Raw genomic sequence first — 13,354 nt, forward strand, 5'->3', positions numbered from 1 at the left:
GGTCACCCAGCCAGGCAGTGGCAGAGTTGGGATCCACAGGCCAGGTGTCTGAGGCTAGAGTTTCCTTCCCAGGGGCTGGGTGTGTGTACCTGTGCCCACCAATAACTGTGACTATGATTGGCGACCTGTGGTGTGTCTGATGGGTGGGGGGCCCTGGGCAGAGCAGGGGAAGCCAAAGTGTTGAGGAAGCCTGCAATCAAGTTTGGGCAAAATAAGTGGTCCCAGTGACTCCAGTGTTCTTGCCTGGAGAATCCCAGGGATGGGGGAGCCTGGTGGGCTGCTGTCTATGGGGTCGCACAGAGTTGGACACGACTGAAGCGACTTAGCAGCAGCAGTGTGACGAGCTGAGACCGCCTGGTGGTGGAGCAGAGGACTTGGAAGGAGCTGGATGCAGACATGTGATGTCAGCAACCCCCAGTGAGTGAGCATCTGGATGGTCTCTGGCCCTTTATCTTCACTGGTTCCTTTGAATCCTTTGTGTGCCTATGAGACTTCCTGGTGGTTGAGTGGAAAGAATCTGCCTGCAGTTCAGGAGACGCAGGTTCGATCCCTGGGTTGGGGAGATACTCCTGGAGGACAGCATGGCAACCCACTCCAGTACTGTTGCTTGGAAAATCCCATGGACAGAGGAGTCTGGGATTCCAAGAGGTTGGACGCGAAGCAACTCAGCACATGTGCCTATGAGGTGGGCACCATTCTTGGTTTTAGATTCTAAGAGGCTAAATAGGCCTGAGTTTATGTGTAGCTAGTTTGAAACAGGACCAGGATTCAAGGTCATGTCAGTGTCTAAAGTGAGTCACACCAATGACTTTAACTGCACCCCTATGCCAAGCAGGGGCCAGGGGTGCGCCGTATGTCTCCACCAGGCACCATGCTGACCCCACAGCCCCTCCTGCTCCCCCTGGGGCTGTCACTGATGGCTCTGGAGACGTGGGGCTGGCCTGAGAATGGTTTCTATTCTGCTGCTGATCCTTAAAAGAGTATGGTGATTTGTTTTCCTTTTGGTGACCCACCTGCACATTTGATTTCTGAAGAATCAGTGAGTTCTTTTAGTCTAGGGCTGAGAAAAGCACACCTGTCCGGGGTGGTGTGTGCACCAGAAGGACAGACTGGGTCCCAGTGGAGTTGGCCCACCTGCACAGAACCTGCCTTCAGGCCTCAGGTGGGAGGAGACGGGGGCTGAGCTCTGAGCCTCAGGGCATCGGTGGGCCCACTTGTTCACACGCTTGGATGAAGGTCCTTCAGAGGAAGCACAGCTCTTCTGCTTCAGTGTGGTTTATTGGCTGGCTTTTCACACTGGCTCAGTTCATGTGCAGAAGACCTTTCATGCGGAGTCTCAAAACCAAATTAGCATCACCAGTTAAAGGCTGTATTGCCACCCAGGGAAAAGCCTTATCACTAAAGCTCAGAACTGACTAGAGGCAGAGCCCGGTGACCCTAGGACTGCCCCCTCCCCGAAAAGGGAAAACGCATTGACACCCATTCTGGGCCTGCAGTTTCTACAGTGGAGGATCTGTAGGCTGGCTGAGGAGTTCCTGTTGAATGCAGAGGGCAGGTCTCGAGAGCCAGAGGCAGGGGAGGACGGCAGAAGGCAGAAGCAAGTGATGGTGGCTGCTGGGGAAAGCAGTGAGAGAGGCCCTGAGGCCCGTGGAGGCCTTCACGCACCCTGACTCTGCAAGACCTCCAGGATGGCACGCAGAATGGCCGCGGCTGCCACCGCCCCGGGGTCTGGCTGATCCAGGCGCGCAGAGCTGATGTAACTGGCTCTTCCAGCTCCAGCTTCCATGTTCTTGGTGGCCTCGGCTGCAGCTTCTGCACTCTGAGGGGTGGGGGTGTGGGAGCCGGTTCAAAGAGGAGCCATCAGGCTTCCTTCCTGCCATGGACCCTGGGGTCCCAGCTTTGCCAGGACCCTCTGCACAGTCACCAGGGTGGAGAGGTCACTGTCCACCCACCACTAGCAGGGACAAGGGGACACCATTTGCTGAGGGCCTGCTATGTTCCAGACCTAGTGCTGGGACCCTATGTATCTCTCTAGTCCCCAGCCACCCTCTGAGATAGGTATTCTCCACTGTCAGAGGAGGAAAGTGAAGTACAGAAAGGATATGAACTTGTTCAAGGTCGCACGGAGATGGGAGCCTGGTGGTTCTGTCTCTCTGGGTGGCTGGGCCCAGCCTCACTCACCTTGACAGCCTTGGTCAGAATCTGGAGCATATTGGCCCCTGGGCTCTTCCAGGCTTGGAGCTCCTGTCCTGCTGCCCACAGAGAATCCAGCTGGACAGGGGGAGGGGAGAGATGGGCTGAGGATAGGCCCTGCCACTGAGACTGGCCTTCAGGGCTTCTACGCTCCAAAGGGGCAAGGCCTGGGCCAGATACACACCATAGTCCTGTCACCTGGGGCAGCCTTTCCATACCTGGCAGGGAAAGAGAACTAGTGAGGCTCACCACAGGGAAGCACCACTCTGGGGGTGGGTGACATCAACCACCACCCCCAGCCCACTCTGGGCCCTGGCTCACTTCTGCATGGCCTCCAGGCCGGCATCCATGGCAGCAGACCAGGCCGGGAGGTCAGTCTTGGCCTTGAGTGGCTGGGCCGCCGCAGTCAGGAACAGGCCGTAGAGCTGGGGAGGACCAGGATGCTGAGCACGGTGTTGGCCTGGGGCCTTGGCCAACCCAGAACCCCTCTGTGTCAGCCCTCCACCCCCGGGGGCTGCTGGCACTCACTGCCCCTGAGGAGCCTCCCATCTTCTCCAGTAGCAGGAAGGACAATTTGGAGAGTAGCTGGGCAGGGCTGGCTGGGGGTGGGCCCTCCTTTAGCCACCCCTGAATCGCTGCAGGCAGATAAGAGATGGCAAGGAATTCAGAGACCTTCCCTCCCGTCTGCCTGGACCCCAACCAAGTACCCAGGCCTCACTGCCAGGCGGAAGGAATGGACGCTAGGAGAGGCTGAGGGAACCAACATGAAGAGACTCCCCGGCCCCCTCTCTGTCCTGCTGCATCTGGAGAGAGGAGGGGACAGGTCACCGATGGGGACCTTGGTGGTCAATGAGAAGCGATGATGCTTCCTCGCTTCCCTCTTTTTTGTCTTTTACTGATTTACCTTGTTAATGGTCTTTTTTTCCTACCAGAACATAAGCCACAAGAGCAGTGATTTTAATATTTTTCTAGCTATTGTATCCATAGAGTTGAGGGCAGCACCTGACCCATGGTCAGCACTAAATATATTTTTCTTGATTGAACAAGATAATAGCTGGATAATTCAGAACTTTTGCCTCGGCTGGGTAAGCTGAGAAAGAGTAAGGGTGTGAGTTTCCCTTTAGGATAATTTAAAGTTGTTATTCGGGCTTCCCTTGTGGCTGGCTCAGCTGGTAGAGAATCCACCTGCAATGTGGAAGACCTCAGTTCAATCTCTGGATCTGGAAGATCCCCTGGAAAAGGGAAAGCCTACCCACTGCAGTATTCTGGACTGGAGAATATAGGGTCACAAAGAGTCAGACATGACTGAGCGACTTTCACAATTATTCACTGAAAGACTGTAGTACTAGACATATCCCTTTATGAAAACAGGTGAAAAGCACGCTAAGTTTGTGATGACGTCTTTTGGCAAAATAACAGTTGCCAGCCCCATGTGAGTACTCCAAATGCTTTTGAAATCACTGATTCATGAAACGCCACATGAGTGTGCCGTACCACCCCGTCTCCTACCCCAGGTGGGCCCTGGCACCAACCTCTGGCTGCACGGCTGTGGGTGGTGCCACAGTCTCCATCACCGGCAGCACGGTCCAGGGCGTTCAGATGTTCCTCCAGGCCCAGGAGGGTGGTGCACACCCACTCCAGCACAAGTACCATCTGCTTTGAGGCTTCACCTGCAAAGGGAGGACAGCAGGAGGGAGGCCCACCTGCCTGGCTCTTCTCACAACTGAACGTGACCAGAGTGCAGGTGTGGGTGCCAGGGCCCCTGCACGCCCCTCTGCACACACTGCAGCCTTTAGGCCTCAGGCCAAACGCCTGGGCCACCTTCCCCTAGAGCATGGCCCCTACCTGCTGCAGTAGTGGAGTCAGGGGCCGCCAGGGGCTCCGTGGGGGCGGCCCGGCTCCGCTTCCGCCCAGTCACCCAGACCTTGGCCACGTTAGGCCAGGCCGAGGCAGTGGTTTCAGCATCTGGGGACAGCAGGATGACTCTTCTTAGAGACGGGTCGGCTGGCCAGGATCAAGTAGGGCCTGGACTCCCCACCTGGTGGCCTGGTTCCCTCCACCGCAGTAAGTGGGTACTGAGTGCTGACTGTGTACATGGGAAATGAGGGCCCCTAGGGGAGGAGCCTAATTCCAACTCCTCCACAGTCAAGAGAGAGTTGGGGAAGGCTGGGGAAGCCAGAAAGGGCCTCTCCACAGGGTCCTAACTCATGGTCAGCCCTGATGGAGTTGGCTCCTTCCAGCTCCAGGGAGCCCTGGTTTGGCTGACCCCAGCTTCCAGGTCTCACCTATCAGTTTCAGGAGGGGCTCATCCACCAGCAGGAGGGTGAGAGAAACGCCAGGCATCTCCAGGGCTGACATGAAGGTGCCCACTAGGGCACGGGCGATCTTCACCCCGCGGCCCTCTGCAGTACCAGAGCATGAGAGTGTGAGGAAGAAGGGAAGTGCTTCTGGGCAGTTTTCCCCAGAGCATCAGAGAAGGAAACAGAGTAAGAGAAAAACAAGGACTTTGGGAGCTGGGGCCCTGAGGTCAGTAGGGAGCCGGTCAGATTTCCTCGGGGCGTCCTTTAAAGATACCTTGAATGACCACATACCCTGGAGGCGTCCCTTCTATGGGGGCAGATGAGTAACGACAGGTCTCAGTTACTGGGTTCTTCTTACCAGGTCCCATGTCCTGTGCTAAGTGAGTTAAATCTCATACGGCTACTCACTCCAGTATTATTGCCTGGGAAATCCCATGGACAGAGGAGGCCATGGCGTTGCAAAAATGTCAGACAAACTGAGAGACTAAACAACAACAATCCTCGTGACAACCCTTTAAGGCAGCTACTATTACTACCCTCTTTTTATAGACAAGGCAACAGGCTCAAGGCTCCTGGCAAGTAGGTCGCAGACGGCCATCTAAGTCGGGCCTGACTGACTGCACAGCCCGTGCTCCAGACTGTGGAGCCCGACTATCGTTGCAAGGCTCTATCTCAGGTGCCTTTCCTACATCCAGCTTCAAAGGGCGGGCGGGAGGAAGCTTGGGGGTCAGGAGGTCCGACTCCAGTGTGGGGCTCACCCAGAGAGCAGACGGCGGCGTCGGCTATGATGCCCAGTTCCAGGAACGACAGGCCACCCAGGTTGTTGACCATCAGCACTACTGAGGAGCCTGTGGGCGGACATGACGCCCAGGTGACTCTCTCGGCCCCATTTCCAGAGGGGGAGGCAAGGTGGGGAGACAGCGTGACAGTCCCTCACCGGGTGGCACAGGCACGTGGGATGCGTTGGAGGAGCTCGTCATGTGGTCCAGCATGAGCGCCACAATCTCGTCGGCAGTCGCCATCTGTCACGGAGCCGTGAGTGAGCTGCGTCGGGGCCCCGGCCTCGGGCCAGCCTGCACCGGGGAGGCCACCTACCTTTATCCGGCGCACGCCAGCCTCCCCATGGATCCCTGTGGACAGACACAAGCACTGCTGACCCACTCGGAGCCTGGGGAGTCGCTCAGCACGTTCTGCTCAAGGATTTTCTAAGTGGTCCGCATTAGGCTAGGCATGTGTATCTGGGGAGTGTGGGGTTGGGGGACACAGATGGAATAGTGAAACATACACAGTCTCTGCTCTCTGGGAGCTACGGCTTGGTGGTGGAGAGAGCCAGAGCTTTACTTAACTTCCAACTACTGAAGTAGCCTAACTAGAGGCAGTCACAGAGAGGCCACATGAGGCCTCTGCCCATCACTCTGAAAGCACAGGGGAGGAAGAGGGGAAGTTCTGTAGCTGGGGTGGCCCCAGAACTGCCCTTGAAAGAAGGGCTGCATCTTGGCAGGGTCATGGGTACAGGAGAATGGTGGGAGCACAGGCAAGGAGGTGCACAGGACATGGAGCCCTGGGTGCAGAGGGCAATGGCTGGTAGAAATCAGGCAGGTTGGGCCAGAGCAGGCTCATGGGCCCAATTAAAAAACTTCAGAGCCCCTAGGCGACGGCTCCATGTGAGCATACAGGACCCAGGAGATGGCTCCCAGGGTAGAAACTGCTGGGAAAACCCAGGGAACCCAAGGGGTCACAAGCTTACCCAGCCCCAGCTCCACCTCATCAGCTGAGAGCTCAAAAGTGGGTTTAGAACCAGGGACGCTGCAAGAGGACAAGCTCACTCCCAGGGTTCCTACGAGAAATGAAGTATGAAGGGGATGACTGCTCTGCTCCTCGCATCAGGCGTCAGCCGGGCAGCAGCAAGCTCAGAAGTCTCTTCATTGATACAGGCTGCTGGGCTCTTCATCTCAGTGATGGAAGAGAACCCCTGCTCAGGCACCCAAAGCCACTGTTCCCAGGAAACCCTCCTGCAGCCCCTGGGAAGCCTCCTGTGCTGCTTCAGGGAACCTGTTCCTGGTCCAAGGTGGGCCTCGACCTCCCCTGCCCTTCCCGAGCCCTGAGCTGGCACTCACCCATGGCCTTGGCGACGACGCTCACCCGATCTGTGATCTCCTCGAGTCCCACACCTGCCTCGGCCAGAGCACCCGCCACCTGCGCTCACAGAGACAGGCCCCCACCAGGGCAGGGGTCACTGTACCACTTTCGGGCAGAAGACAGGCTGGGGCTGAGCTTCTAGCTGGGAACAGGGAACCTCCTCGTCCTGCTGCATCAACCTGGCCCAACGTATTTAGGGCAACTGCCAGGACTCTAAGAATCCCAGAGCCAGAGGAACTTTACAAATGGAGAAATGGACCCAGAGAGGGGAGGGGGCTTGTCCAATGTCACACAACCAGTTGGTGGCTAGTTTCCCTACTCTTGGTCTAGAGTCCTTTCTCCATGGCATATGTATTGTGGCTCACTTTGGCCACCCACCCACTTCTTGCCAAGCATCTAATATGTGCCGAAAAGGGGAAAAGGTGTCTAAATCATAGTCCCTACCTTGGAGGAACTTGATCTGGGGAGGGGTTAGAGAAACAGACAGCACAGACTGAATGTTTCATGTGAAGTGACGAATCTGATGATGGAGTTCACAGGTGTTATGGGAACGCTGAGGGCAGGGGGTCCTAGCCTGCTTGGCGTGCTGAGACGGCAAGCCTCCCAGAAGGATAGACAGCAGGTGTGGGCCTCCACAGAATAGCAGGAGTTAGCCAGGCTAAAGGGGGATTGGACAGTGGAAGGATTTTCAAGGCCAAAGATTCAGCATCAGCAAAGCCCCAGAGGTGAGCCACAGCCCAGTAGTACAGGGCACTGGTGTTCATGGAAGATAAGGGGACCATAGGAGCAATGGGAGAGGAACTTGAAAGCCAGGTAGGAGGGGCAAGAGCGTGGTGGACACCTGACTGGAAGGCCTGCGCTGACCCTAGGAACCCTGGGGGTGCTTTCTGTAGCCGAACAGCCTGGTCAGAGACACATTGTTAAAAGACACCTCTGGGGTGGTATGGGGAAGAGATTGGGGCAGGGCAGGAAGGAAACAGGCAGAGGACCCAGGTGAGAAGGCAGCGGCAGCCACCTGGGTGCAAGCAGGCAAGACCAAAGCAAGGCTAAGACAGGAAGAGCAGGGCTTGGACGAGGAGGTGTGTTTGGAGGCCCTGGGGAGTAGGGCCACAGGATAGGGTGATGGAAGGTCGGGTAGGGGGAGGGCAAGGAAGGGGCTGGGAGGATGAAAGCCTGTACCTGGGCTGAGCTAGTTACGGGGATGGGGGTGCCCTCCTGGATCAGGGAGCACTGGGGAAGCAGTGGCTTCCTGGGGGGTGGGACAGATGGCTGGAAAGTTCTGGCACTGGGTGCAGCCTGGAAACCAAGGGGTCCCCTGGAGGGGACCCTCACCTTGTGTATGAGCACTGTGCCACAGAGCCCGCGCCGGCCCGCCTTCTTCAGGACGGTGAAGGCACTGTCGTCCCCGACAACCACCATCTCCACAGGGATGCCCTCCGCCCGGGCCTGCTCCCGGGCCAGGCCGAAGTTGAGTCGGTCCCCAGTGTAGTTCTTCACGATGAGGAGGGTCCCCACTGTGGGAACAGCCAGCAGGGCCCCATCAGCGCCTTCCCTCCCCACAGCAGCCCCTCCTGCAGGCCAGGCTTACCTGTGCCTGCCTGGGCCATGGCCCTGATAGCTGCCAGGATGCTGCCCACTGCCGGGGAGGTGAACACGGCTCCCGCGATGACCCCTGTCAGCATCCCCTTCCCTATGAAACCTGTGATGGAGAGAGGTGGGGAGAGGATGCTGGGTGGGGACCTGTGCCTGCAGGCCCTGGGGCTCAGGGCTTCATGCCCTGGTGAGCCCTACTGTGTGCCTGCTGCAGAAAAGCAGCTGGGTCATGCTCCACAGATCTTTCATCTCCTTGGAGAGGTCTTCCCCAACCTCCCAACTGAACAGTCACTCACTCCATCCCCAGGTATTCGCTGCTCCTTTATCCTGCTCTCCTGTCCTCCCTACCTCACTTACATGCTCTGAAATGATCTCTTTCGTTTGTGTGTTTACCTGGTTTCTGTCTCCCCAAAGGAGAACAGAAGCTCCATGAGGGCAGGTACCTCGTCTGGGTCACTTTTGCGCCCCTAGTGGCCAGACAGTGCCAAGCACAGGTGCTCAGGAATGTTTGCTGAATGGATGAATGAATTCGCCAGAGAAACAGGAAAGATACAGAGGATACAAAAGCCTGGTCCCTCACTCCCTACCCCCATCCCTGAGCTCTCAGGGAAAGTGCACATGCCTGGCACTAAATAGGAAACAATCCAGGACAGTCCACTTTGAAAATGTAGGCTGGGAATTCAGAAGAGGGATACTGCTCTAGGCTGGAAGACTCAGGAAGGCCTCATGGAGGAGGAGACGGCAGGTCAGTTGGGCCTGGGAGGAAGGGAGGATTTGTGAAATCACTGACATTCAGAGCTGGAGAGGCCTGAGAGATCATTTGGCCCAACCTTGTGCTTTTACAGACATAGAGACTGAGGCACAGCGAGCCCAGGCCTGGCTCCAGGTCACAGCTCATGGGAGCCGGGAGCCAGAGTCAACACCAGGCTTCCAGCTCTCAGCCGGGCTCCATCCTGAACCTCCTAACGGTGCCAAAGATCTCCCAGCAGCCCCCGTCCACTCTGCCCAGAGCCCACCCCCCACCTCTGCTCAGCGTGCTCACCAGCATGGGCAGGCTCATGGCCGGAGCCCCCACCCGACAGTAGGGCCACCCGGCCCTTGAGACTGTCCAGGTCAGAACGGAGGGCCACGCGGTGGCCCTGCAGGAGCTGTAGGCTGGGGTTGCAGGCCACCAGGCCGGCAAGAGCGTCGTCGGCACAGCCTGCCACTGAGTTCACTAGCTTCTTGGAGGTCTGTGGGAGAGAAGCAGGAGGAGGTTCTGGGTGTAGCTGGCAGGGACACCCCCTTGTTCTGCCCAGCCACACTGCTGTGACTAAGACCCCTAGCCCACACCTGCCCAGGAACTCCAGGGAACAGCGGTTCCTTGAATTAGGCATCATTTTATCTGGTGGATGTTTCTATGACTTAGTAATTTGTGACTTTTTATTCAATGCCTAACTTAAATTTATCCTGAAGAACGGCTTTGAAATTTATCCTGAAGAACGGCTTTGATACAAAGAAAATGGGGGGACTGGAGTCCTCAGTACACAAAGATAATTGGGGCCCAACAGCCTTTTGTCAAAGGCGGAGAAGCCCCAGGTTGGGGCTCCTGTCCCAGGGGTGGGGGCCAGACAGGTCCCACACCCATCTGCTTCCTCAGCAAAACAGGGATTTAATGAACTACAGGATATGCCCCCTATACAGTAAAAACTGAATAAAAGGGAACTAGTCCCTTCTACTGCCAGCTCTGAAAAGCCGGAGCTGGCTGAAAGGGCTGCATGCGGCTCCTGCCTTTGTCCCAAACAGTGAAACTGGGGCCCAATTAGGATCAGAGAGGGCCGGGCTCCCAGCGCCCCCTGGTGGCCTGAGGGCAGCCTGCACCTGAGCCTTCCCCAAGTCTGCAGGAACTTGGTTCTTTCATGCAAACTCTGGCCTTTTCTGGGTCAGGGGTGGGCCAGGGCAGTGAGCCAGACCTCATTCTAGATCTGATTCTAAGCGTTTTCAAGCACATCTCATTCAACCTTCCAACAACCCTATGGAGTAAAATTAGCCCAGTGAGGAAACAGGCAGAATTATATGACTTTGCCCAAGGTCACCAGAGAAGGCACTGGCACCTCACTCCAGTACTCTTGCCTGGAAAATCCCATGGGCGGAGGAGCCTGGTAGGCTGCAGTCCATGGGGTCGCTAAGAGTCGGGCACGACTGAGCGACTTCACTCTCACTTTTCACTTTCATGCATTGGAGAAGGAAATGGAAATCCACTCCAGTGTTCTTGCCTGGAGAATCCCAGGGACAGGGGAGCCTGGTGGGCTGCCGTCTGTGGGGTTGCACAGAGTAGGACACTACTGAAGCGACTTAGCAGCAGCAGCAGCAGCAGCCGCCCAAGGTCACAAAGCCAGCAAGTGTCCAGGTCAGCCTGGCTCCAAAGCTAGTTCCATTTTGGCTTTATCATGCTGCTTTCCCCAGGGGCTGAAGGGAGGCTGAGAGTGGCAGACGTTCTGCCCAAGTGAAGGCATGGGCTTGTGGCTCCCAGCGCCTGCCAGGGACTGGAATATGCAATGAAGTTGAGAGTGGGTCTGAATTCCAAGCCCAACCTCCAACGCTACCACCCTCTGAGAATGGGTCCCTTTGCCACCCCTGACAGTCCGCCCTGCCTGGGATTTGCAACCATTCCCAAACCAGAGCCAGTGGAGAGATCAGCCGCCAGTGCCATCTGTGGCTCCCAGTGGCCTGAGGGGATGGAAGAAGAAAGGAAAGTTGCCTCCTACAGGCAAATGTGGGAGGCCCCTAGATCCTGGTCTGGTCAACACCCCATCGACTAATCTGCAGATGAGGAAAGAGGCTCAGAGAGGTCATGTTTCGGTAAAATGTCACACAGCTGGTTAGTGGTAGGCTGAAACTTGAACCCAGGCCTGCCCAGGCATGTGTTTGAGCACAATCCGTGACACAGTGCAGGGCAGGGAAGCCTGGTGTGTTGCAGTTCGTGGGGTCACAAAGAGTTGGACACGACTAAGAGATTTCACAACAACTTCCCAGGGCTGTTTTGCTTCAGATCTGTTCTAGAATGAGCCTGGGGCATGCTGAGGGGCATATTGAGCCTCCTGCACTGTAGATCCCACAAGCCCACACATGCCCAAGGCTCAGAAAGACACAACAGGTCCTTCTTTTGGACTCCTGTGTGGTGTCTATTACAGAGTCCAGTTCAGTTCAGTCGTTCAGTCATGTCCAACTCTTTGCGACCCCATGAATTGCAGCACGCCAGGCCTCCCTGTCCATCACCAACGGTAGCTGTTAATGTTCTAAACGCTTGACCCAGACCAGGGCCATGTGGGCCTTGGAGGGACTCAGAGGCTGCAGCCACAGATTGGGCTGGGCCTAGCTGGGAAATGAAGGGAAGTCAGGCCCTGAGACAGAGGATGACTCTTTCTCTTAAGCTCAGGAGGCAGCAGCATCTCTTGGTCAGGGAGTGAGGAACTGCAACATGCCCAGGGCTGACACACCTACTGCCCCAAGCCCATAGTGCCCTTCCTCTGCCCTGGCCCTCATGGGACTCACCATGATGGGGAGGCTCTGAAGCAAGTGTGCCTCACACCGTCTCACTGAGCTTCTGGCAGATGGGCAGTCCCGTGTGTGCAATCAGGTCTGAGCACAGTGAAGATGGCAAGCAGAATCTGCAAGAGGTGGGTAACGACATGAGCTGCTGAAGACACTTGCAGCCTACTGGCACAGTCATGCTTCCAGCACCCTGGTAATTAGGGAGCTTCCCCAGACTTTGATCTAAGTCCAAACTCTAGAATGTGAGCTGGGGATGGAGAAGAGTTTGCGGCTGACCAAGGTTCACATTCTGCACCTGGCTGCCAGAACACTGATAGATCCATGCTGGGCACACATCTGCCTTATGCTCAGGAGTGGCGCCCACCTTATCACCAAGGGGCAAATTTACCCTCAGAGTAACTTCATCTATTACATGGGCACACATGCAGTGAATACGTTCCTAAAGATCTTCACAGACTTGCTCCTGTCAGTGTTGGCACCTCACCAGGAAGGAGATGGCTGAGTCTGTGACTCTATTTTCCTTCTGGGAAACCGACCCAGCAAGCTCTGTGATGTGTCCAAGGCCATTCCAACAACAGCCAGGATTCAAACCTATGTTTAGCTTCTCTACAAATCCTGTGTTCTTTCTACTGATAAATTCAGTGCCTCAAAAGTCAAGGCTGAAAGTCCTGGGTGTGGGAAATCACATATGTAAATCACAAAGACCTTTTAGCTCCTTTTGGTTCAGCCAGGTTCAGAGGTGTCTTGGGCTCAAGGCACCTTTCTGCAATGCAAAGAATCCCCACCAGCCTCAGCACCTAGCTCTGCCTCTGATTTCCTAGGGGATTCTGGGTAAATCAATTTGCCTGAGCCTTAGCTTCCTCATTTGTAAAATGGGGGCAGCTTCCTCTACAGCCTTCTGGCAGGTGCTCCAAGCCACGTGGTTCTTCTACTCCTTGCAGAGCCTGTCTGATGTGGAGTGGCTTGCAAGCTGCAGGGCTAACTGACTGCTTTCTTGGGTCACTAAGGTTCTCACCAGGCAAATTCTGCTTTCGTGTTTGAGGTCCGAGTTTGCACAGATCATGGGGGCACTAACTCTGCTGGAGAAGTGGCCTGCTGGGGCCTCGAAACACAAAGTTTCAAACACAAACAAGTTCAAAGGAGAGAAGGGACAGTCTAAGTGCCTCCCCCAGACGCCCGCCAGGTGAGATGGGAGTGATGGGTCATTCTAGGATCAGGCAGGGCTGGGTTTAGAGATACTGGGAAGGCTAGGGAGAGGGAGGTACGAACCTCGGTTCTAGTCTGGGAGGTGCACAAACTGATGTCACCTTCTTCCCCTCTCTGGGCCTCTGCAGTATCTTCTGGTTCCAAAATAGGGACCAGCCCCGAGGGCTCCTGGAGCTAAGAAGGGGGTGTGGACGGGGTCTGGGGAAGGGCGAGGGGAGCGGACTACGGATGAGGTCGGCGGGTCAGCTCCGGGGAAGAAGGAAGAGTCGGCGAACCTTTGCGACCCGCTCTCGTCCGGGTAAGCCTTTTCAGTAACCGCCACCAGTACCGAAAGACTCCCGACGGGGCGCCCTCATCCGGGTACTCCAAGCTCCAGCGGTAGAGAATGG

The 13,354-nt window shown here is 56.2% G+C and overlaps 1 protein-coding gene across 4 annotated transcripts; it reads right to left on the reverse strand.

Annotated features, from left to right (window-relative positions):
* Window positions 1-1,257: 1,257 nt before the first annotated feature.
* Window positions 1,258-13,346, reverse strand: TKFC (triokinase and FMN cyclase). 4 transcript variants are annotated; one of them, XM_027532641.1, is made up of 18 exons: window positions 13,029-13,346; window positions 11,760-11,875; window positions 9,268-9,457; window positions 8,221-8,331; window positions 7,965-8,146; window positions 6,611-6,689; window positions 6,241-6,330; window positions 5,589-5,623; window positions 5,431-5,515; window positions 5,252-5,341; window positions 4,479-4,595; window positions 4,039-4,158; window positions 3,726-3,863; window positions 2,722-2,828; window positions 2,515-2,618; window positions 2,378-2,411; window positions 2,182-2,271; window positions 1,258-1,819 (listed from the first exon to the last, which is right to left on the reverse strand). In XM_027532641.1, the coding sequence occupies exons 2-18, from the start codon at window positions 11,760-11,762 to the stop codon at window positions 1,658-1,660; spliced, it is 1,737 nt and encodes a 578-aa protein (XP_027388442.1). In that variant the 5' UTR covers window positions 11,763-11,875; window positions 13,029-13,346; the 3' UTR covers window positions 1,258-1,657. The 4 variants fall into 4 exon arrangements, with proteins under 4 accessions (XP_027388442.1, XP_027388443.1, XP_027388446.1 ...); XM_027532642.1 differs by having other exon boundaries at window positions 13,241-13,344; XM_027532645.1 differs by lacking the exon at window positions 9,268-9,457.
* Window positions 13,347-13,354: the final 8 nt, after the last annotated feature.

The sequence above is a fragment of the Bos indicus x Bos taurus genome, chromosome 29, assembly GCF_003369695.1.
Source record: "Bos indicus x Bos taurus breed Angus x Brahman F1 hybrid chromosome 29, Bos_hybrid_MaternalHap_v2.0, whole genome shotgun sequence".
In the NCBI taxonomy this organism is placed as follows: domain Eukaryota; kingdom Metazoa; phylum Chordata; class Mammalia; order Artiodactyla; family Bovidae; genus Bos; species Bos indicus x Bos taurus.

What these genes read in the sequence shown, in the direction of transcription:
- TKFC (XM_027532641.1), bottom strand. An exon ending in CGCCGCCGTCTGCTCTCTGG is followed by an intron (nt 4,596 to 5,251) that starts GTGAGCCCCACA and finishes CTGGTACTGCAG; the next exon opens with AGGGCCGCGGGGTGAAGATC. An exon ending in GCCCCTCCTGAAACTGATAG is followed by an intron (nt 4,159 to 4,478) that starts GTGAGACCTGGA and finishes TGCTGTCCCCAG; the next exon opens with ATGCTGAAACCACTGCCTCG.